Source organism: Vombatus ursinus, unplaced genomic scaffold (assembly GCF_900497805.2).
Source record: "Vombatus ursinus unplaced genomic scaffold, bare-nosed wombat genome assembly UNPS02014799.1, whole genome shotgun sequence".
Taxonomy (NCBI): domain Eukaryota; kingdom Metazoa; phylum Chordata; class Mammalia; order Diprotodontia; family Vombatidae; genus Vombatus; species Vombatus ursinus.
The window spans coordinates 43,658,890-43,682,548 of record NW_020954577.1 but is presented as its reverse complement, the minus strand read 5'-3'; the positions used below and the strand labels follow the sequence as shown (position 1 = coordinate 43,682,548).

General features: G+C 39.9%; 1 protein-coding gene across 1 annotated transcript in view; it reads left to right on the top strand.

Moving 5' to 3' along the window:
• Positions 1-250: 250 nt before the first annotated feature.
• GADL1 (glutamate decarboxylase like 1) overlaps positions 251-23,659 on the top strand; it is a 166,738-nt gene continuing 143,329 nt past the window's right edge. Inside the window, exons 1-5 of the mRNA XM_027872500.1 lie at positions 251-418; positions 3,700-3,826; positions 9,563-9,653; positions 12,073-12,179; positions 15,616-15,731. Coding sequence (XP_027728301.1) covers positions 266-418; positions 3,700-3,826; positions 9,563-9,653; positions 12,073-12,179; positions 15,616-15,731 — 594 coding nt within the window. The 5' untranslated portion in view covers positions 251-265. The remainder of the gene's footprint in view (positions 419-3,699; positions 3,827-9,562; positions 9,654-12,072; positions 12,180-15,615; positions 15,732-23,659) is intronic.

The window sequence follows — 23,659 nt, the reverse complement described above, 5'->3', positions numbered from 1 at the left end:
GTTAAGTCTTTTCTTTAATAGCAGAATGAAAGCTTGTGTTTTATTTTTATAGAACTTCACCCATCAGCAGCCATGCACCGATGCACTGAGAGTGGGGAGGAGGGGAAACAGTGTGAATAAATGGAAAAATTCCCCTAGAAGTGGTCATTGTGGATGGTGGTGCAACACAAGAAAATACTCCTTAAATAAGAAGCATTTTTTCTTCTCTCTTTTTGTTTTGCTTAAAAAAAAAAATAAACAAACAGGTGAGCCTGAACAACCGGAAATGGTCCCAAACAAGAAGAATGTCGTCTTAGTAGATGGTGTCATTCTCAACGGTCCCACAACAGATCCAAAGGCAGGAGAAAAGTTTGTGGAAGAGGCCTGTCGGTTAATCATGGAAGAAGTGATCCTGAAAGCTCCTGATGTCACAGAGAAGGTAACGAATCCCAGAATTGGAAAATGCTCAGAGATCGTCTAGTGCAGAAGTTCCCAAAATTATTTGGCCTTTTCAAAAAAAAATTACTCAGAACCCTGCTTGAAATCTACTTTCTTTAACCCTTTATTTTTTTAAAATTTGCATCATTTAAAAATGTAAAATATTTTAAAAAATGACCCACATGCAACATGATCTTGAAACCCTTCCTAATCCTGGTTGTCCTCCATCACATGTAACACGCAGAAAAAAATGAAATACTCCAGATGTGTTTGGACCAGGGCAGAGCAGGCTTACCGTCCCATCCCTCTTCCTGCAAATCAGGCAGGCTAACATTTCATTATTTTTTTTAGCAGCCGTGTCACATGGTTGGCTCTAATTGAGCTTGCAATCCACTAAAACCCCAAGATCTTTTTCTAATGAGCTACCCTCTAGCTAGACCTCCCCTATCTTGTCCTTCTGAAGTTGATTTTTTTGGAGCCCAAGTTTATTAAGACTTGAAATTTCCTAGGAGTAAACATAATCTTGTTAAATTTGACCCATGTGTTAAAGTTGTGGAGTTATTTTGGTCTCTTGCATCTCTAGCATATTAGCTATTTCTTTTACCTCTAGATCATTTGAAAATTCGTTAAGTATGTTATTTATATCTTCATCCAAGTCATTGCTTAAAAGTGTTAGAGCACAAAAAGACCTCCTGTGTGGATATCTAGACCACATGACTAGAACTCATTCAAGGCACCTGGTGCTCCCTTCCTATCTCCATACTGACCTTAGCTATCAACCTATTATCTTCTTCTTCTTCTTGTTGTCGTTGAAACCTTTCCTAAAGACCAATGATCATTCTACTCCACAGAGAAAATAGAAACAAAATAAGAGATTAGCCTCTCTATCTTCTCTCTTTTGTTTGTTACCATCCCATGTACCCTAAATATGGCTCTGGCCCCCTCCATGATCATCTCTTTTCCCTAGAAGAGCTAACAAAATCCTTCCTCAGCGGTTCTTACCAGTTTTCACTCAATATTAACTTCAGGACTCCTGGTGTTGTGTTCAATTTTGTGCTCATCCACCATTGCTTTACCTTCCTTTCAACCTCTATACATGTCTTTTTTTTTTAAATCTAAGTTTTTCAAGAGTTCCTCGTGCATCCATACCAGTCTCTTAAACAACTCTTACTTCTTCCTTTAATTGTTCCTGTTTTTCTTTGTATTTCCACAGAATTTCATTCTTCAGAACTTCTGGTTATCCCTGAGATTACTTCCTCTGTAGAATTTTAATTTGTGAAACTCTACCTAACCTTTTCCTGGATGCTTTGAATTCTACTTTCCCCAAGTCAAGAGTTCACAATAGACATTTCCTCTCCCTCTCGATTACAAATTCTAAGCTGCAATGGGTCACTTCTCCCTAAGGTTCCCATCATTGATTTCAAGCAAATGATGCTTCCTTGCTGATGAGAATTGTACTCAAAATCCAATTTACTTCTCTTGGTTCCTTCATTTTTTGAAGCATGAAATTATCATTCAGACAAATCAAAAAATCATTAGCTATTCCTTTTTAGGTGGAGATGGTCTCCAGTAGATGTCTGCATAATTGAGGTTCCTCCAGCATGCTCCCATACTGGGCAAATGAGAAAATATTTGTAAAGTGCTTAGCACAGTGCCCAGCACATGGTAGATGCTTAATCAATCTTTATTTCTCCTTCTCCCCTTCCCCAGGCTTGCGATCTCTTTCCCAAACTTGTAGTCTATTTCCACTCTGTTCAGATTGTCTACACTACACTCCAATGACAGTATCAGTGTGGCCTCCATTGATCTTCACCCAAACATCCCACATCTGGTTCCTGAATTTTTCATATAGCTATAGATAATACATGGTACTACTCCATACCCATTTTTACCTATTCTGTTCCTTTTCAAAAAAAATAGGATTTACCCATTCATTGATATTTTCCAGTCGTATGTTCTATTCCACCAGTTCTGATTGAGGTAATTTTTTCCCTTGATTTTCTCATCTACTTTTCTATTGCCCTCAACTTGTGTGTTTGTATGCAGATATCTGAATTGATGGGTTTTATTGCTGGTTTCCCCTCGGCCCCCTTTTTTGTATTTTGTCTCCTTTGAGTTTCTTGGCATGTATGCAACTGTTTTTCTTCTGACATTATTGTTACCTTCTATGGTACCCAGCTTGGTATGTGCCATATTTAGATTATCATAGATATTTAGGTATCTTTCTCTGTCCTCCTTCCTTTTTAGTGTAAAACCCTTTTCTTTCGATTTGTAAAACTCTAGGCCAATATATTTTTATCAGCCCTTTTTAGTTGTATCCAATCCCTGAACAAAAGCCTTACTTTCCTGTATTGTTGAGAAGGGAGGTGGGATCAGGGAAGGCTTAATTAATGGTGGTACATGAGCTGAGCCTTGAAAGAAGCGATCAATTCTTTTTAAAAAAAATTAAACATTTTATTTAAAGTTTTAGGTTTCAAATTCTATCCCTCCTTCCCTCCCTCCTCCCTGAGATAGTAAGCAATCAGATATAGGTTATGCATGTGCAATTATGTAAAGCATTTTTATATTAGTCATTTTGTACAAGAAGACTCAAATAAAAGAAAAAAATGAGAGAAAGAAAGTGAAAAATAGCATGCTTCGGTTTGTATTCAATCAATATCAGTTCTTTCTCTGGAGGCGGATAGCATGCTTCATCATTAGTCCTTCGGGATCGTCTTGGATCATCGTACTGCTGAGAATAGCTAAGTCATTCACAGTGAAGAGATCAATTCTTAAAGTTTGGGGGTGAGGAGGGAGTACATTCTTCTTCTGAATGATGGCCTTTTTGAATGGCCAAAGGTGAGAGATGGCATTCTGAATTCGAGGAACGGCAAGGGACTGACTAGCAGCAGCTCACAATTTATTCCCTCCTCCTCCCTGCTCTTTTCTTGTTGGATTGCAAGCTGTTTGGGTGGGGAAGGTTAGATTTGCTTTCTTTGCCGAGCCATATAGGATGTATCCATCATCAGGCAGGCAAATCGGGGAAATCTAAAAGATTCAGCTCCTGTGGTTGACTGGGGGTTGTTAAAATGTCCCCATAAGCAGTGGCAAGTCTAATATTTCGAGGGCCCTGCCGAGTGAGTCGGCTGCTGGCGAGCTGCAACACCATTTTTTTCGGTCCTTTCTGATTCCCCTCTGCCTGTGTGGATGTGATTTCCATGTCACTGTTTGATTTTTTCTGCTTCCTCTTGACCTCATGCAGTATTTATAGCATGCATCCTCACATCCCCCTTCCATCTCTAGGTTTGTGAATGGCAGCCTCCGGAGCAGCTGAAGCAACTGCTTGATCTGGAGATGAGGGACACTGGGGAACCACATCAGAGACTCTTGAAACTTTGCCAGGATGTCATCCGATACAGCGTCAAAACCAGTAAGGCTCTTAATTTGTCTCATGACCTCTAGCTCAGTGACAAGGCGACGTGTTCTCTCACAAATGGGTTTTCTGTTAGAAAAGCAAAGTATAACTAGTTTTATGGGATGGAAAAGATGGAAATTAAAACAAACAACGGATCTGTTGTTTTTAGGGGTGTCACCTAGTTTAGGTGGTTGGCATTTTTTTTGATGATTAAACGAAGTTGACTCTGTGACCAAACCAGTTGATTTTTTGCAGAAATCTGCTGCGAAGCAAAAAAACCTGAGTCGACAGCAAGATAGCTCATTGGCTGGCTGTGGATGAAAACCCCAGCTCTTTCTAATGTCCCCATTAAAAAAGTATTTGCTGTGACAGCTTTTCTCTCCTTATTCCAATCCTGTATTCAGAAGTAAGCAGCTTAAATCTACCATGTAATTTGGGTTCCCATGTTGGTCATGTAAATTTTAGGAAGAATGAAAAATTCTACATGATGGCCCTCCAAAGTCCTCATGACTGCTCCTTTAAAGTATCCTTACAAGTTCTTTGCTAGATACCTTTGACTGACATCTCATATGTGAATTTTTAAAATAAGATCCATCAGGAACACAAAGATCTTAAGCAAGTTGGAAGAAGTAGAAACAACCGGTGTAATCTGGCTCATGGATGGCAACACATGGAAACTAAAAAGCATTGTTGTTGTTCATTCTTTGTTTTCAAAGAGGACCAGTGACATCATAGACGATGTCTTGATTTGCTACTGAGTTGGATTTAAGTGATGCTGAGTTACACAAAGTCATCACCCTCACTCTCTCTTCCAGCGTCATACAAATCCAGTGGCAAGACAAAAGTCAAGATGGCTGGTGATGACCCGGGGTGCAGTAGATGACCTTTATACTACAGTCTAATGTAAAGAAGCATTGGGTTTGGTTTCGTAGTCAGAGACCCTGAGTTCAAATTCCTGCTCTGCCACCAGTGTGACCTGGCACAGTTCATTTACCTGCTCTGAGTCTCAAGTCCCTCATTGATAAGATGAAGGGGTTAAGTTGATGAGTACTCGTTTCCCTTCCAGCTCGAAATCTAGGAACCTATGACTCTGTTGACCATTCCTCACCTATTGGATACTCTCTCTTCTCTTACGCTTTCATGACGTTACTCTGCTGGTTCTTCCTTTTCATTCTCTTTTGCTAATTCATCATCCATACATATCATGCCTCTCCACTGTAGATGTTCCCCAACATTCTGTCCTCTTCCCTCTTCTATTCTCCCTCCACATTTACTTTCTTAGTGACTTCATTGACTCCTGTGGATTTAACTGTTATCACTATGCACATGACTCCCAGATCTACACACTGAGCCTTGTTCTCTCCCTTGGGCTTTATTCCCATGTGACTAATTCCTATTGGATATTTTGAATGGGATGTCTTAGTGATGTCTTAAATTTAACGTGCCCAAAACAGAGTTCTATCTTCTCCTCATCCAAACGTCTCTATTTCTGTACAGAGCAGCCTACTTCTTTCTGTCTCCCAGGTTCATGACCTTGGCATTGTGCTCAACTCTTCATGCTCCCTCATCCCACATATCCAACTTGTTGCCTGCTCTCACCATTTCTATTTCTATAATATGTCTCAAATTCAAGCCCTCCTCTCTATTCTCACAGGCTCTCCACTTTAGTTCAAGTCCTTATCAGCTCTCCTGGGATTATTATAATTGTTTCCCAACTGGTTTCTGTCCTTAAGTCTCTCCCCACTCCAGTCCATCCTACACACAGCAATGCAAGTGACTTTCCTCAGATGCAGCTCTGACCAAGTCACTGTTCTATTCAATAAAGTCAAATGGTTCCCCAGTTTTCCCCAGCCTTATTGTTGTTCCATCATGTCCAACTCTTTGTGACTCCATTTGGGGTTTTCTTGGCAAAGATCCTGGAGTGGTTTGTCATTTCCTTCTCCAACTCATTTTACAGATAAGGAAACTGAGGTGAAAGAGGTTAAGTGACTTGCATTATTCCCTAGAATAAGAATATACTATACACCCCCTGTACAGCTTTTTTTTTTTAATTTTTATTTTTAGGCAATTGGGGTTAAGTGACTTGCCCAGGGTCACACAGCTAGTAAGTGTCAAGTGTTTAGTCTGAGACCGGATTTGAACTCAGGTCCTCCTGACTTCAGGGCCAGTGCTCTATCCACTGCGCCACCTAGCTGCCCCCCACCCTGTATAGCTTTTGAAGCTCTTTGCAATCTGGCCCCAATCTACCTTTCCAACCTCATTGGACACTATTCCTCCTCCTGTACTCTACAATCTAGCCAAATTGATTTTCCCTCTATTCCTCACACATGTCCCTCCATTACCCATCTCTATCCATGCCTGGAATGCACTTCCTCCTTTCCTTCACTTCATGGAGTCCCATTTTGAGATACTTTGTCTTTGAGACATAACTTAAGCCCCATCTCTGGCATGAAGCCTTTCCTGATTCCTTCTCATACAACTGCTAGCCTTCTCCTCCCAAAACCACCTTGTATTTATCTACTTTGTATGAATTTGTATTTATTCACTTTACTACATACATATATTCATATATATGTATAATATATATATATATTCATTTGAATGTCTCCCCTATTAGAACGTAAGCAAGAATTGTTTTATTCTTTGTACTTATATCCTTAGCACCTAGAACAGTGTCTGGTACTCAGTAGATACCTGATAAATGCTTATTGATTAATTTATTGACCTTCTAAGCTTACATGGATTAAGTAAGTGCACAGAGGAATGTGATAAAGTGTTCTTTTTCTTAATTGACTGCTGACAAAGTAACCAGTGCCCAAATTTCAAAAGGAGAAAAAAATCACTTAAAATGAAAGATAGAAAGTTTAAAATGCAGTAAAAAGCTAATCCATTGCTCAGGACCAACCTAACTTGATGCCATGTGAATTCTGACACTGAATTAAATTTAGTGGAAAGAATCTAATCAAATTACAGCTAAAAATAATTGGATTGTATCGCTTTGGGAAAGGCTGGTGTATTTATCAAAAGCCCCGTTAGCATTTAGGAAGCAAAGATACATATCTTATTATTACGGTCTATGTCAGAAGGGGTGGAATGACATTTAATGTCAGGGATTCTTAGTTTACTGGACTTGTTCCATGCTGTTGCTATGGAAATCACTCATAAATTAACTTGGAGAACTCTAAAAATTCTTTGTGCAATCATGGCTCCTAGCCATGCCCAGATTCCATTGGTGGATTAGAGGAAGACGTTTTCATGTCCTATTTTCACAGTCATTTTATATTTTAGTTATCATTTATACATTTTCTTCCTTCTTTAAGGAAGAAAATCTAATGGAGACAATATTCATTGTAATAGGAAGTCACTTTTGGAAATGGTTCCCCATGGATTCCCAATGGCATCTCCCCATTTCTAAATGGGGAGTTGTTAGTTTGTTCTGTGACATTCCATGATTACACATGAAATCAAATCATTCCCAGCATGAAAAGCCAAGGACCTCAGTAATGCTTATTACAAAAGGCAGTGGAGGATAGGGGACAGAACACTGGATTTGAAATCAGAGGACCTGGGTTCAAATCCTGACCCTGCCATTATCTAACTGGGTGACTTTGAACAAGTAACTTGACCTGTCTGGGCTTTACTTTCATCCTTTGTAAAATGAGAGAATTGAACAAGATGGACTCTGAGGTCCATTCCAGCCCTAAATCTGTAAGTCTCTACCCTCAAAAAGCTTACATTCTCTGTTTTTTCCAGTCTTGATATCACCCAGTCAGTCAACAAACATTTATTAAGCAGCTATTATGTGCCACACACCATACTAAGTGCTAGGGATCCAGAGAAAGGCAAGACACCTGCCCTCAAGGAGCTCACAATTTGATGTAAGAGGCTTTGTACAAGAAGGTTACTTTGTCTTACTAAGCACCAGTTTCTTCCTAATTAAATTGAAGGGACTGAATGAGATGGCGTCACATCCAGTTCCTTCAATACTGCTTGTGTGATATGTTCTGAAGTTCCTTCATAGCCAGGGACACCTAGATCATCTCCAGGTGTTCAATGTCCTTAAACCAATGTGGCGCCCAGTGCTAGATGCATATTCCCTGCTTGCATGTTTTACTTTCGAAAGTTAGTCTCTGGGAGCAGCTAGATGGTGCAGTGGATAGAGCACAAGCCCTAGAGTCAGGGGGACCAGAGTTCAAATCCAGCCTCATACACTTGATACTTATTAGCTGTGTGATCCTGAGCAAGACACTTAACCTTGATTGCCTCTCAAAAAAAAAAAAGAAAGTTATTGTCTGATATTTTCTGCATTCTAATTGCATTTAGTAATAAATGCATATGTTATAGTCACCTTGACCTTTGTCTTGCTGCTGGACTTTGATAACTCTAGAGGAGAGAATGAGGTATCCCTGCCTCACTTAAATCTAACTTACACGCATATCAAGGCATCACCCTCATAATGTCATTGGTCATCTTCAGGAATGAAGCATGATCAACAACGGTCACAACAACATCCTTTGAAGGCAATGACTTTCATTTTCTGCATGGCAACCATATAGGTACTTAATATATGTTTACTGATTGATATCATCAGTCATGGAGGTCTAGTTTGAAAAATATAAGGGTGTAAGTAACAGAGTAACATATAATAATAACACCAATGGTATTACTGCTAACTAACATTTATTATTAATGAACCCACTCACTGGGCATTCTGTTTCATATGCAAGCATAGAGTGACGAAGAACAAAGTAGCAGTCCCATTCCTAAATTTTAATCCTTGGGAATAGTTTCTTTGAGTGACCCACTATTGAAATTTATAACATTGAAACCATGTGCCCCATAAAAAAGTGACAACCGAAAAAGAAATAGAGTATTAAAATAAGATGTGGAAAAATTCTTCTAATCAACTAATGGAATCTGGACATGTCTAGGAGTGATTCATGAAGAATTACAATAATGGTAACTATTTTTTGTGCTTCATATTTTGTCAATTCCTGGGTGCAAATCTTGTCTCTAATACTTACTAGTTACGTGACCCTGGATAAGTCACTTAACCTCTATATGCCTCAGTTTCCTCATTTATAAAATTAAGTGGTTGGGCTCAACGGCCTTTAGGGTTCTTTCCAGGTCTAAATTTATGATGTTTATGTGAATTACTTTACTTCATTCTCACAACAACTTTGAGAGATAATTACTGTAGCTATTGTTTTCCCCATTTAACAAATAAGGATGCTGAGGCTCAGAGAAGCCATGACTTGCTCATGAACGAAAGCTAGAATGTATCCAAGGCAGGATTTGAACCTAGGTCTTACCAATTTACAAACCAGCCATGAATGCACTCTACTAACCTGCCTTTCTAATGAACAAAAATTTGTAGAATATGTGAGCAACTCCTCATTGCCTGTCCCCCATAAAACCCTGCAAGGCAACCCTGTTGGTGTCTGTTCATAAAATTAAAATCTAGAGTTCATGTTGAGAGTCAGCTTCACCAGCTTAAAAGTCAAAGCTTCTAACAATTGGGCGGACAGCAATCAAAGGGGATGTTTCTCCTGGAGTAAAGCAAGCATAACAAAAATGGGAAAAGGTTGTTTTCTCCAGAAATAAGCTGAAGGTTCCCTGCTGAAATTATCTGATTGCCTCGGGGCACTCTGCCTGTTCCAGGAAAAGCGCCGTGAGAAAGGACTTTAAAGGTTCTCTCTTCCTCTGCACATGCATATATGAATTAAGAATGACTTGTGTTTGAATCAACAGATCACCCAAGATTCTTCAATCAGCTGTATGCTGGCATGGATTACTATTCCCTAGTTGCTCGGTTCATCACAGAGGCTTTGAACCCAAGTGTGTAAGTGAAGTGTTACTGGAATTTTGTGGCAAGAATGGATTTCTTTCCATTCAGATATTTGGAGCATTTGCTGAATGTCTGTGTCCTGGTTCCATTTCTGTCCTAAATAATAGTCATGATTGGTGACCTGCACATACTCACTTTTAGAGGGGTGAGGAGGGACACTGATCTATGATTTAACTGATAGGGAACTCATGGTATAGAATCTCCCTCCATGGATACAGGTCAATGGCTCAACTGACACGTCATAAAGTCATACCTTTAGAGATGGAAGGAATCTTAAAGACCATTGTGTCTACCCCCCATTTGAGGAAACTAAGGAACAGAAAGATTAAATGACTTGCCTATGGGCACACCATGAGTATTGTATATATTAGGAATTGAACAGTGGTCTTTCTGACTTGAGCAGCTAATGTGGTTTAGTGGATAGAGCACTAGTTTGGGAACCAGGCAGATCATCTTCCTGAGTTCAACTCTGGCCTCAGACGCTCACCAGCTACGTGCCCCTGGGCAAGTCACTTAACCTTGTTTGTCTCAGTTTCCTCATCTGTAAAATGAGCCGATGAAGGAAATGACAAATCACTTCATTATCTTTGCCAAGAAAACCCAAATGGGGTCCAGAAGAGTCAAATATGACTGAAAGGACTCAACAACAACAACTTTCTGACTTAGTATTCCTTATTGGAAGCTCTTAATGGTACTTAAGTCTTAGCCCCATGCTCCTCTGAATGAAGGGGTGTGGGAAAGCCATAATGAATTTTCTATTGTCCACTCTCCTCATGCCTATGCCTGTTTGGGCTAAGAAGGGGATACAAACAATAATAACAACTGGTATTCATATACTACTTTAAATTTTTCAAAACACTTTACATGTATGATATCATTAGCAACCTCACAAAAACCCTGTGAAGTTGGTACTGCAGATATCTCCATGCCCATTTTGCAGATGAGGAAACTGAAACCCAGGGAAGTTAGCTAATTTGCCCAAGGCCACAGAGCTAGTGAGAATCAGAGGCAGAATTTGAACCTAGGACCTCCTGACTCTAACCACAGCATGCTATATCCAATATATACCCCACCAGACCTCTCAATCAAAAGAGAGTGAGTCTTCCATTTTATTCTAAAAAACGCACAAAAAACCAGAAGAATCTTACACAGTATAGACACATACATTAGACAAATTTCTACATACCTGTATCCACACAAATGACATCCATAACTGAGATGAATTTTCGTTTTTCTCATTGGCATCAATGATTGCTAATGTGTTCATCACACTGCCAGTGTGACTATTTCTGAATATGTCGTAGTCAGAATTTCCGTAATATAAAGTTGGTGGCATAGTTTTTGTTCTAATCTCTGAGATGCTGTGTTTTAAGTATGCTTTAACTTCATTTATTGACTCACATTTCCAGATCTGTATTTGCATCTATAATTGTAAGGTTCAAACCCCACTTCTGATGTGCCAGTGTGACATTGGACAATTTGTTTAACTTCACAGAGCCTCGGTTTCCTCATTTGTAAGATGAAAGGGTTGGACTACATGGTCTTAGGGTTCCTTCCAGTTCCATATTCATGATCCTATGACCTTTTTGAGACTTCATTTTCCTCATCTGTAAAATAAGGGGGTTTCACTAGATGTCCTCTGAGGCCTGAGGTCCTTTATCTCCTTTCACAAGCTCCTAAGGCTTTAGAAATGAGCCCAGTGATCTACTGTGTGTAGGTCACCCGAGGGCCAGCTTAGCTGAACCGTCACCACCATGTGGTTGGCCAGCAAGATGGCACATTTGGTTTTTGTTTTGTTTTGGGGGAAGGTGAACTCATGGGAGTTGACTACTCAGGTGTGAATGGACTGATAGTCCTTTGGCAGAAAGACCTTTGCATAGAAAAAATAACTCTTTCACCAAACTCCAAGGTCTATCTATGCAGAGCAAAACAGGCATTGGTTCAGTGTTCAAGTGCCATTGACCCCTCCTGTTCTCGTTCCCTCCTCTGACAAAAGATCCAGGGTAGGAGTGGAGCTGAAAAGAGAGTACTAAACAAAACAGAAGACTTTCTAGCTTTTCTAGCTTTTAAATACAGCATCCTAATTTCCTATTTTCTATCTCAAAGGACTAGTAACTCAAGTCTCCATACCTTTGGCTCATTGGCCACTAGTATTTATCTACCTGTGAATGATGCCTTCATTGCTCATATATTTCCATACCCTGGTGGGGAAATTTCCTGAGAACCACACCAACTCAGGACCAGTAAATCCAAGCCTGCCTTTTTCTGCTGAAAGAACAGGCGTGTAACTGTTGGCACTTGATTTATTGACTGAAGCTACTACCTTCAGGCATGTCTGTATGTATTGCTGGGGAAGACAGAGGGACATTTGGGCCCTACTTCTAGAATTGAAGCTTCTTTTATACCTGTCTAGTTATACCTATGAGGTGTCCCCAGTGTTTCTGTTAGTGGAAGAAGCTGTTCTGAAGAAGATGATTGAATTCATTGGATGGAAAGAAGGGGATGGCATATTTAACCCAGGTAAGAAAGAAGAGTTATTGCCTTCTTCCTTCCTTTTCTGACATTTTAAGAGTACGTCACCCCCATCTTTTATATTAAAAACGATATCTCGAGTACTGGGCATTGATGCAAAACGCCGAATGTTAATGATGCTGTTTGGCAAAGACAGATCTTGTAGCTTTCTTGAAATTGACAGCTGTGTGTGTTTCCATGCATGTTGCCCCACAGAATGAAATCAGGTCTGTCTTCCCAAGAGTCAGGGTCCTGTCTCTCTCATCTTCAACCTTCTATGAGTGGATGCATGAGTGAAAACGTATTTATTAAGCATTTGCAAAGTGCCACATCCTGTGCTAAGTGCTGAGGAGATAGATACAAAAGTAAAGACATTTCACCCTTGAGGAGTTCATTCTAACTGAAGGAGACAATACATAGAAGGGATTGGTGGCCAGGGAAAGGCATTTGAGTTTGGAAAATTACATGGGTAGGGAGTGGAACTGTAGAGGAGTAGATTGAGACACCTTTCCAGGATTAATCATTTGAAAAGTGGGGTTGAAAAGAGAAGGGAAAGAAAATGTGATTGGCAAAGGGAGATGGCTGGGGAGGAAAGTGAAACCTGTCTAGAAGTAGCTTAGATGGAGTTGCCTATGTGAGGATGGACTTCATCGGTCAGGATAAAGGGTTCAGATTTTACATCTAATCCATTGTGTGACCCTGGGCCACAATTCAGAGAATCTGAGGCAGCCCCCTAGGGAAAAGAAGAGCTGTGATTCAAAACACTTAGGTAGCTAGGAGCACTATGCTTGGAATCAGGAAGACTTGAGTTCAAATCTGGCTCCAGATACTAGCTGTGTGACCTTGGGCAAGTCACTTAAACTGGCACCACTTAGATACCTAAACAAAGGTAGAATGAGTAATATTATCACTGTTTTACAAATGAGGCAGTGAACAGAGGACTGGGCTTTCAGTCAGGAAGTCTTGAGTTCAAATTTGATCTCAGATACTTACTATCTGTGTGACCCTGAGCAAGTCACTTAAACTTTACCTCAGGTTCCTCTTCTGTAAAATGGGGACAACATTAGCATCTACCTCTCAAGGCTGTCATGAGGATCAAAGGAGATGATATTTTAAAAGTACTTATCACAATGTCTGGTATATAACAGGCACTATAAAAGTACTAGTTCTTATAGTTGTTGTTGCCATCCTTTACTGGAAATTTTCCATACTGATAAAATAATAGATGCTTTGCTGTGTATTCATTTGTACTTATATGTGCATGTATAGATAATTGATCTCGGCCTAGGATTTCCTTGGTTTGAGATACTACTTATATGGACGCTCCCTCCATCCAGATTGGCAAGCCAATTGACAAATGTGCCAGATTGGCCAACTCTGTACAACTCAGAGTCTTAGAGAGACTCCTGAGACTGCCCAGCCAGGGCATGTCAGAGGTGGACCTCAAAACCAGTTAACCCCCACTATGGGCATGTTTATGTGTGTGTGTGTGTGTGTGTGTGTGTGTGTGTGTGTGTGTGTTTGCATGTGGGTGTGTGTAGATGGCAGCATGATGTAGTGGATAGAGATTGAATCCTGGAGTCAGGAAGAACTGGGCTTAAAACCTATGTCAGAAACTTACTGGTTGCTTGACTTTTATAAATCCTTTACCCTCTGAGTGGCCCAGGCAATTCTCTGAGACTAACAGTTGCTGTATTGCTAGAGGAAATTTCCTCACCAAGAGTTCTCTCTATCCATGAAATCACAGGTCCTGAGTTTTTTTTAAATTAATATTTATATTATGATTCTATATTGTGTACATATACATATGCATGCACATGTATATGAATACAATGAAAGAGAGACAAGTAGCTGGCTCATCCATTCACTAAGTTCACATACATTGGGGAGAAATGAACCTGTTTGGAAATAGGCTAGATAAGGAAAGAACTTATGGCCAAACAAGAGATAGAGAGCATTACAGGATGGAAAAAGGATAATTTTGATTATATTAATTTAAATTTTTTTCTGCACAAACAAAACCTATATAGCCAAGATTGGAGAGAAAGCAGAAAACTAAGGGGAAATCTTATAGCAAGTTTCTCTGATAAAGGTCTCATTTCTCAAATATGCAGAGAACTGAGTCAAATTTATAAGAATACAAGTCATTTCCCAATTGATAAATGGTCAAAGGTTAGGAATAGGCAGTTTTCAGATAAAAAAATCAAAGTTGTCTATAGTCATATAAAAAATTCTCTAAATTGCTATTGATTGGAGAAATGCAAATTAAAACAACTCTGAGGTACCACCTCATATCTATCAGATTAACTAATATGACAAAAAAAGGAAAATTACAAATGTTGGTGGGGATGTGGATAATTAGGACACTAATACGTTGCTAGTAGAGTTGTGAACTGCTCCAACCATTCTAGAAAGAAAATTTAGAACTATGCCCAAAGGGGCTATAAAATTATACATACCTTTTGATCCATCCATAAACACTACTAGATCTGTATCCCAAAAAGATCCCCTCAAAATGGAAAAGAACCTATTTGTACAAAAAAATATTTATAGCAATTCTTTCTGTGGTGGCAAAGAATTGGAAATTAAGGGGATGCCCATCAATTGGGGAATGACTGAACAAGTTATGATATATGACTGTAATGGAATACTATCATGCTATAAGAAATGATGAGCAGGATGATTTCAGAAAATCCTGGAAAAACTTACATGAACTGATGCAAAGTGAAATGAGCGGAACCAGGAGAACATTATGCACAGTAACAACAGTATTGTAAGGATAACCAACTGTGAATGACTTACCTGGTCTCAGCATTAAACGATCTAAGGCAATTCCAAAGTACTTACGATTAAAAAAAAAAAGGCTATCCAACTCCAGAGAAAAAACTGATGGGGTCTGAATGCAGATTGAAACATACTTCCATTTTACTTTCTTTATTTTTCTTTTTTGATCTATGTTTTCTTTCACAACATGACTAATATGGAAATATATTTTGCATGCCTGCACATGTATAACCTATATCAAATTGCGTGCCTTCTCAGTGAGGGGAAAGGTAAGGAGAGAGGGAGAGTATTTGGAACTTGAAATTTTGAAAAACAAATGTTAAGAAATTTTTACAAGTAATTGGAAAAAAATTTTAAAAAAAGAAAAAAAAAGAAATGAGTTAGAACCATACAAGGGAAACTCTTCATAGGTTAGAACTCTGGAGTGAGGAAGCAAAGGCCTGGGTCACTCTGTTGTTGACCCATTACAATGAGAATTAAGTGGAGAATTTGTAGCCACTGGGGAGCCCAGGTCTCAGGAAAGGTCACTTGGGACCCAGGCCACAGTCCTCTTAATGGTTTATTCATGGAATTATTTCCAAGGTGCCTGAAACTGTAGCTAAGAATTGCTGAATGCCAGGAAAGATGCCTTCAAAGATGTTTTTTCACTTTATTTTAACAGGTGGTTCTGTGTCCAATATGTATGCCATGAATTTGGCTCGATACAAATATTGTCCTGAGATTAAGGAGAAGGGACTCTCCGGGTTGCCCAGACTGGTCCTTTTCACATCAGCAGAGGTAAAGTAATTGCCCCAGGCCAAGACTATTTTCTAAAAAGCTATGGTTTATAGTGCAGGTTGATTCTCAGGGCTATTAGTGTATAATTATAGTTGTGTATTAATAACGGGTGAACAAAATAATGGGATGTGATAAAGATCACTGTTTTTTATCAACATGGGATATAGAAAGAATTTTAATAGCAGACTCAAAAAACCCCCAAAGATCACACACATGCATGGACGCCACATGTATACACACACACACACACACACACACACATACACACACACTTTTATACACACTGTGCATCACCTGTATTTGAAGTGTTCTAGGCTGTAAGATTCTCTTTCAAGAAAGGTAAAATTTAATTTAAAAGATAGCACATTCTCTCTCTGGGCAGTGTCTTTATTGAGCATCTGATTAATGGGACTTTAGATGACTGAGGTTAGGATTTGTGATGGCCCATCCAGGCTGTGCTGCTCATATTCCCAGGTTCCCCTGGGGATTAATAGATTCTGTGCCAAATGCAAATGGTAGCACTTTTGACTCTCATGTCAATAGCTCTGATTTTGAACCTAAGTTCTTCTCCAGAGAACTGGAGGGAAAAGAATCCAATTTTTAGGGAAGACTTGTACTCTTCATCCACTCAACAAGTACTTATTAAATATCTACTGTATTCTAGGCAATGGAGATGCAAAGACAAACCCAAAAGAGGGCTTGCCCACAATGAACTTATATTCTATTGAGGGAGAACAATATAAATACAATTAGGTAAATAAAAATGTAAAAAAAAAAAGTAAATACAAGGTAATTTCTCCATGGGAGGGCATGTTTATAGCTAATAAGGGAATAAGAAGTGAAACTTGAGCTGAATCTTGAAGGAAGATAGGGGTTCTTTGCAATAGAGTTGAAGGAAGAAATCATTCCAGGCCTAGGGGACAGAATGCAAAAGTGTGGAGGTGGGAAACGAAATGTTGTGTAAAAATAGCAAATAGACCAATCTGATTGGTATATACTGTATATCCAGGAAGAGAACTATGCTATAAGCCCAAAAGAGTAGACTGAAGCATGATTATGGAGGACTTTAATTGCCAAACAGAGCAGATGGTCATCCTTGGGGCAAGAGGGAGTCCCTGGAGCTTCTTGAGCAGAGTAATGTCAGACTTGTACTTTTAGAATACCAATTTGGCCACTATGTGAAGGATGGATTGGAGAAGAAAGATACTATAGGCAGAGAGATAAATTAGGAAGCTGTTATAATGACAGATGAAAGGTGGTGAAGGTCTAGACTAAGGTGGTGGCCCTGTGAGTGGACAACAGAATGGACACAAGAGAGACGGTATAGAAATAGAATTGACAAGACTTGGATGTAGAGGTGGGTGTGAATGAAGAGTCAAAGATAGCTCCTAGTTTGTGAACTTGGGAGACTGCAAGAATAGTGATGTCTTCAACAGAAACAGAGAAGCTAAGAGGGGTGGGCTTGAGGGGAAAGATAATGAGTTCTATTTTTCACATGTTGATTTCAAGATGTCTAGAGGATATGGCATGGAAATGTTCAAAAGACACTTGGAGATGAGACTCAGAGTTTTGGAAGACTGGGGCTGGATATATGCTGTAGATCGAGGAAACATCTGCATAGAGATAGTGGTTGAAGCCCGGGGAGCTAATTAATACCTGAAAGAAAAGAGAAGAGGGCCCAGGTCAGAACGCTGGCTTTAACCGACACTTTGGAAGCAGGGCATGCATATTAATCTAACAAAAGACTGAGAATGAGTGGCCAGGCAGGTAGAAGGAAAACAAAAAGGGAGTATACTGTACCGTCAGAACCCAGGAAGTAGAGAGTACCTGGGAAGAGGGGCTGGCCAACAGTATCATACAGTATGAAGAAGTCCAAAATGATGCAGACTAAGAAGAGACTAGCAGATTTGGCAATTACGAGATCACTCTTAATCAAATTCCTCAATTCCCATGACCTTCACCTTCACTCTGCCTCAGCCAGGTCCAAGGGATGACCACATCCTTGATCTTGACGTCACCCATAAATGTTCCGCTGGAACTTTGGAGAACGTAGTTTCAACTGAGTAGTGTTGGAAACCAGATTGCAAGGTGATGAGATGCAAATAAGAAAAGAACTAGAAGTAATGAGTTTAGATGGCTATTTGCTTGAAATTTGGCTGTGAAATGGAAGACAGTTATAGAATGATAGCCTGAGGAGATAGTAAGGTCAAATGAGACATTTTTTTTAAAGATGATGATGACTTGGTGCATTTATATGCAAAAGGGAAGAAGCTACTTAGGAGAAACTAAGAATTAGGGAGGAGAGAATGAGTGTAGGGGCCAATTGCTAGAGAAAATAGAAGGGGACAAGATCAAGGGCACAAGCAGAGGCATTGGCCTTGGCAAGGAGAAGGACTATCTCTTCATAAGACCTAAGAAGGAAGAATGAGAGAGAAGGATTTTTTCCAATGAAGAATAGCTGTAAAGAAGGAGTTCATGGCAAATGGCCTTTGTTTAATCAGTGAGGTACCAAGTAAGATCTTCTGCTGGAAAGAAAGAAGGAGAGAATGATTTGGAGGTGCCAAGGAGGGGAGAGTAGATTTGGAACAGTCACTGTGGGTGTACATGATACAGTGAAAGACTGTTAGGGAGGAATAGAAGGATTACTTTGCTACAATGAAGGCCCAGGTAAAATAAAATAAGATAAATTTATAGTGGACTCCGTGGATATGGTTATGCAGCTTCCAACACCATTGAGTAGCACATGAGGAAAAGCAGAAAAGGTGGACAGAGGGGGTAACTCAAAGTTGGAGTTTGGTCAAGCATAAGTGGTGATTGGATGAGGGGGCAAGAGATTTGAATGTAGAGGACTGTGTATAACTGAACTGATGAACTATAGGGTCAAGATGGGGAGAGGAGGAAAGTGAAGCCAGAGTAGGGGTGATGGTCTTGGAGAAGGCTGAGGAATGGTGGAAATGGAGGCCACAATAATAAAGATGAATCAATAAGCTTTGAAGGAATGAGACTCAGAGGAGCGATAGAAGCATAGAGAAGAATTTATGTTTAGAGGAATTTCAGAACTCCTGATCCTGGAAATGGAACACTTATAGGTGATGTCAAAATCCAAGGATAACCATCCCTGCATGTGGCTGAGATGAAGTGAGGAGGAAAGTCATGGGAATTGAGGAACTTGGTGAACTGGGAACCCAGGCTATTTGATCATAGGTTCATGGGGCCATTGATTTAAACCTGGAAGGAGCTTGGAGGACATCTATTACAACCCATTCATTTTTCACCTGAGAAATGGAGGCCAGGAGAGGTTAACTGACTTGTCAGTATCTGAAGTGGGATTTGAATTCATGTCTTACTGACAGCAGTGCCATATTGCCTTTCTTGGCATGATACCAATGTGCCTATTGAAGTGCCTAAGTATAAGGACAGGAGTTGGAGTAGAGAAGAAGACTGTGAACCATGGCTGCAGTTCTTGAGAAAGAAAGGATAATGACCCAGGTCTGGTACCTGGCTACTGCCAGGAACTAGATTGGGTCATCTATCTGGATGGAGTGGCTTAGAGGAAAAAAGGATGCTGACTGGTGGCATGGGCTTCTGGCATTATAGTAGAAAGACCTGGGTTCAGATTCTCCCTCTTCTCTTTATTTCTCTATGTGACCTTAGACAAATTACTAACCTTCCCCAGGCCTCAGTTTCCTCATTTGTAGAAATGAGGGAGTTGATCTAGATCAAAGGTTCTTAACCTTTTATGTGTCATGGACTCCTTTTGTCAGTCTGATGAAGCCTGTGGATCCCTTCTCAAAATAATTTTTTTTTAAATACATAGTATTGCAAAGGAAGCAAATCATATTGAAATAGTTATCAAGATATTTAAAAAAAAAACTCACTCCTCCATACTTTCTGATAACCCTTGGAAGAGATAATCTTCTAAATTTTAATTCTGTGATACTAAGAGGGGAAGGCTTTGCCTGGGATGGCTAAGGGTTACTCTTTCCTAGAAGAAGGGGGACTGGCTTCTTAAAATTCCCTTCCACTCTTTCCCATGGAATTTATTCTTTCCTTTCCTTGTTTCTCTTCCCTGAGCCAGCCCCCATTCTGAAGATCATCTCCTACTTACAATAGCTCTAGGCCATTGTCAAGCATATGAGGAAGATAGTTACCTGACACTCTGAACTCATTCTTTTTTTTTTTCCTCTGGAATCATTTATTTCATAATTTCTTACAATACAATAATATCCCATGACATTCATGTACAATTTGTTCAACCATTTCCTAATTGTCTAAAAGGCCATCAAAGGCACTCCTCCCCTTAGATTTTAATTCCTTTTTTTATTTTTAGTTTTCAACATTTACTTCCACAAGATTTTGAGTTCCAAATTTTCACCCCATCTCGCCCCTCCCCCACCCCAAGATGGCATGCATTCTGAATACCCCTTCCCCTAGTCTGCTTTCACTGCTGTCTCTCCCCCCCTTCCCCTTCTATTTTCCTGTAGGGCAGGATAGATTTCTGTACCCCATTTCCTGTATTTCTTATTTCCTAGTTGCATGTGAAAACATTTTTTTCAACATGTGTTTTTTAAAACTTTGGGTTCCAAATTTTCTCCCTTCCTCCCTCCCCACCCACCCTCATTGAAAAGGCAAGCAACACAATATAGGTTATACATGTGCAGTTATGCAAAATACTTCCATAGTAGACATGCTGTGAAAAACTAATTCTATTTCCCTTAATCTTATCCTGCCCCCCCATTTATTCTATTCTTTTTTTGACCCTGTTCCTCCTCAGAAGTATTTGCTTCTGATTACTCCCTTTCCCAGTCTGCCCTCCTCTCTATCATCCCCCTGCTCTCTTGTACCCTTCCCCTCCTATTTTCCTGTAGGGCAAGACAGATTTCCATACCCAATTGAGTGTGTATGTTATTCCCTCCCTAAGTCAAATCCTATGAGAATAAGATTCACTTATTCCCTCTCCCCTTCCCCTGTTTCCCCTCCACTGTAACAGCCTTTTCTTTTCTGTTTTTTTTTGTGAGATAATTTTCCCCGTTCTACCTTTCCCTTTCTCCTTTTCCTAGTATAATCCTTTCTCACGCCTTAATTTTATTCTCCAGATATGACCCCTTCATCTCCAACATACCCTGTGCCCTCTATCTATCTATCTATCTATCTATCTATCTATCTATCTATCTATCTATCTATCTATCTGTCTGTCTGTCTGTCTGTCTGTCTGTCTGTCTGTCTGTCTATCTATCTATCTATCCATCCATCCATCCATCCATCCATCCATCCATCCATCCATCCATCCATCCATCTATCTATCTATCTATCTATCTATCTATCTATCTATCTATCTATATATATAATTTTTCCCTCCAACTACCCTAATCCTGACAAAGGTCTCTTGAGTTACAAATATCATCTTTCCATGCAGGAATGTAAACAGTTCAACCTTAAGTCTCTTCTGATTTCTCTTTCCTGTTTACCTCTTCATGTTCCACTTGAGTCTTGTATTGGAAAGTCAAATTTTCTATTCAGCTCTGGTCTTTTCATCAAGAGTGCTTGAAAGTCCTCTATTTCACTGAATGACAATTTTTTTTCCCCTGAAGAATTATACTCAGTTTTGCTAGGTAGGTGATTCTTGGTTGTAATCCTATCTCCTTTGCCCTCCGGAATATTATATTTCATGCTCTGCGGTCCCTTAATGTAGAAGCTGCTAAGTCTTGTGTTATCCTGATTGTGTTTCCACAATACTTGAATTGTTTCTTTCTGGCTGCTTGTAATATTTTCTCCTTGACCTGGGAACTCTGGAATTTGCCTACAATATTCCTAGGAGTTTTCCTTTGAGGATCTCTTTAGGAGGTGATTGATGGATTCTTTCAATTTCTATTTTGCCCTCTGGTTCTAAAATATCAGGGCAGTTTTCCTTGATAATTTCTTGAAAGATGATGTCTAGGCTCTTTTTTTGATCATGGCTTTCAGGTAGTCCAATAATATTTAAATTCTCTCTCCTGGATCTATTTTCCAGGTCAACTGTTTTTCCAGTGAGATATTTCACATTATTTTCTAATTTTTTATTCTTTTGGATTTGTTTTACAGTGTCTTGATTTCTCATGAAGTCGCTAGCTTCCAATTGCTCTATTTTAATTTTTAAGGAAGTATTTTCTTCAGTAATCTTTTGGACTTCCTTTTCCATTTGGCCAATTTTGCTCTTTAGGGCATTCTTTTCTTCATTGGCTTTTTGGACCTCTTTTGCAATTTGGGTTAGGCTATTTTTTAAGGTGCTATTTTCTTCAGTATTTTTGGGGTCTCCTTTAGCAAGCTGTTTTTCATGATTTTCTTGCATCAATCTCATTTGTCTTCCCAGTTTTTCCTCTACTTCTCTTACTTGCTTCTCAAAATCCCTTTTGAGCTCTTCCAAGGCCTGGGACTGATTCATATTTTTCTTGGAAGTTTTGGATGTAGGAGCTTTGACTTTGTTTTCTTCTTCTGGTTGTATGTTTTGATCTTCTTTGTCACCAAAGTAAGATAATATAGTCTGACTCTTTTTGCACTGCTTGCTCATGATCCCAACCAATTACTTGAGTTATAAACTCTTTGTTAAGGTAAGAGTCTGTTTCCAATGTGAAGAATGTACTGTCCCAAGCTTCGGGGCTTTGTACAACTGTTTTCAGAGATACTTCTAGGGACCTGAAAAGTGTCAGTTCTTCCAAGGTGCTATGATAAGAGGTGAGGTGTTTTCTCTCCACCGCCACAAGCTTCACCACACTAGTATTCCTCCTTGCCCCAGGACCTCCCCTGAGAACTGTGACCCAGATCCAAGCACGGGCAAAACAAGAGATTCCTGCCTCAGCACTTGCAAGGAGATTCCTGCAATCCCCCTCTGATCAACCACTGGATTACCCCTCAGTCTGTGGGCTGGAAGCTCAGAAGGCAGCCGCTGCCCTCGGAGTGGCTGAGATCTAGCTCCTTCTCTCACTGCAGTCACAGACTTTTCCCACTGACCTTCTAAGTTGTCTTTGGTGTTCATAGGTTGAGAAGTCTGAAAACTGCCACAGCTGCCAGCGATTCAGTCCTCTAAGGCCTGCTCCAGGTTCATTGAAGCCTGCCTTGCCTCTGTGCCCATGCCAAACTGTGCTCCTCTCCCTGTCTGGCACAATATACCTTTCTGATCAACCATCCAGGTTGTCTTGGGCTGGAAATTTGTTTTACTCTGTTTTTTTGTGGGTTCTGCTGCTTTAAAATTTGTTTAGAGACATTTTTTATAGGTATTTGGAGGGGTTTGGGGGAGAGCTCCAGCAAGACATTGCTTTCCCTCCACCCTGAACTCATTCTAAAGTCTACTTTCTCACCTCCCTTGGCTATTTTCCTTTGGAAAAGGGCAAGGTGCCCAATAGGAGGTTGCCAGTAGGAACCAACCTTACTATCTTCCCTCAGCTTGGTCTCCTAAGGAGATTCTGACCATGCCTTCGGTTCATTCCATACCATGTGAGGAAGGATAGATGAGAGCTTGGAGGCGCTCACTAGACCACTTGGCCTGGGTTTCTAAAATTGGTTTTCAATAGCAATAAGGGCTTCTTCTCCAGGGGGTCTTCCTTCAGTGACAAGACATAGAAGTTGGGAAACGTGAGTTGTTTTCCAAGGAGATGTGAAGAGAAGTTTTGGATGTCTGGAGGAAGGTGCTCTTTCTTCCTCCAGATTTCATCTCTGAGTCCTTTCCCTTTCTAATAACCATGTCCTCCTCCCCTGAATGCTATTGATGGACAGGGGAAAGAGCAGAATCAAGATCTAGCTAACAAAATCTTTAAGGCAAGAATTTTTAACCAAAAGTCCCTAGACCCCCAAGGTATCTATGGATAGATTTCAGGGGGCTCTTGTACTTGGATGGGGAAAAAAATTGCATCTTTATTTTCACTAACCTCTAACTGAAATTTAGCCTTTCCTTC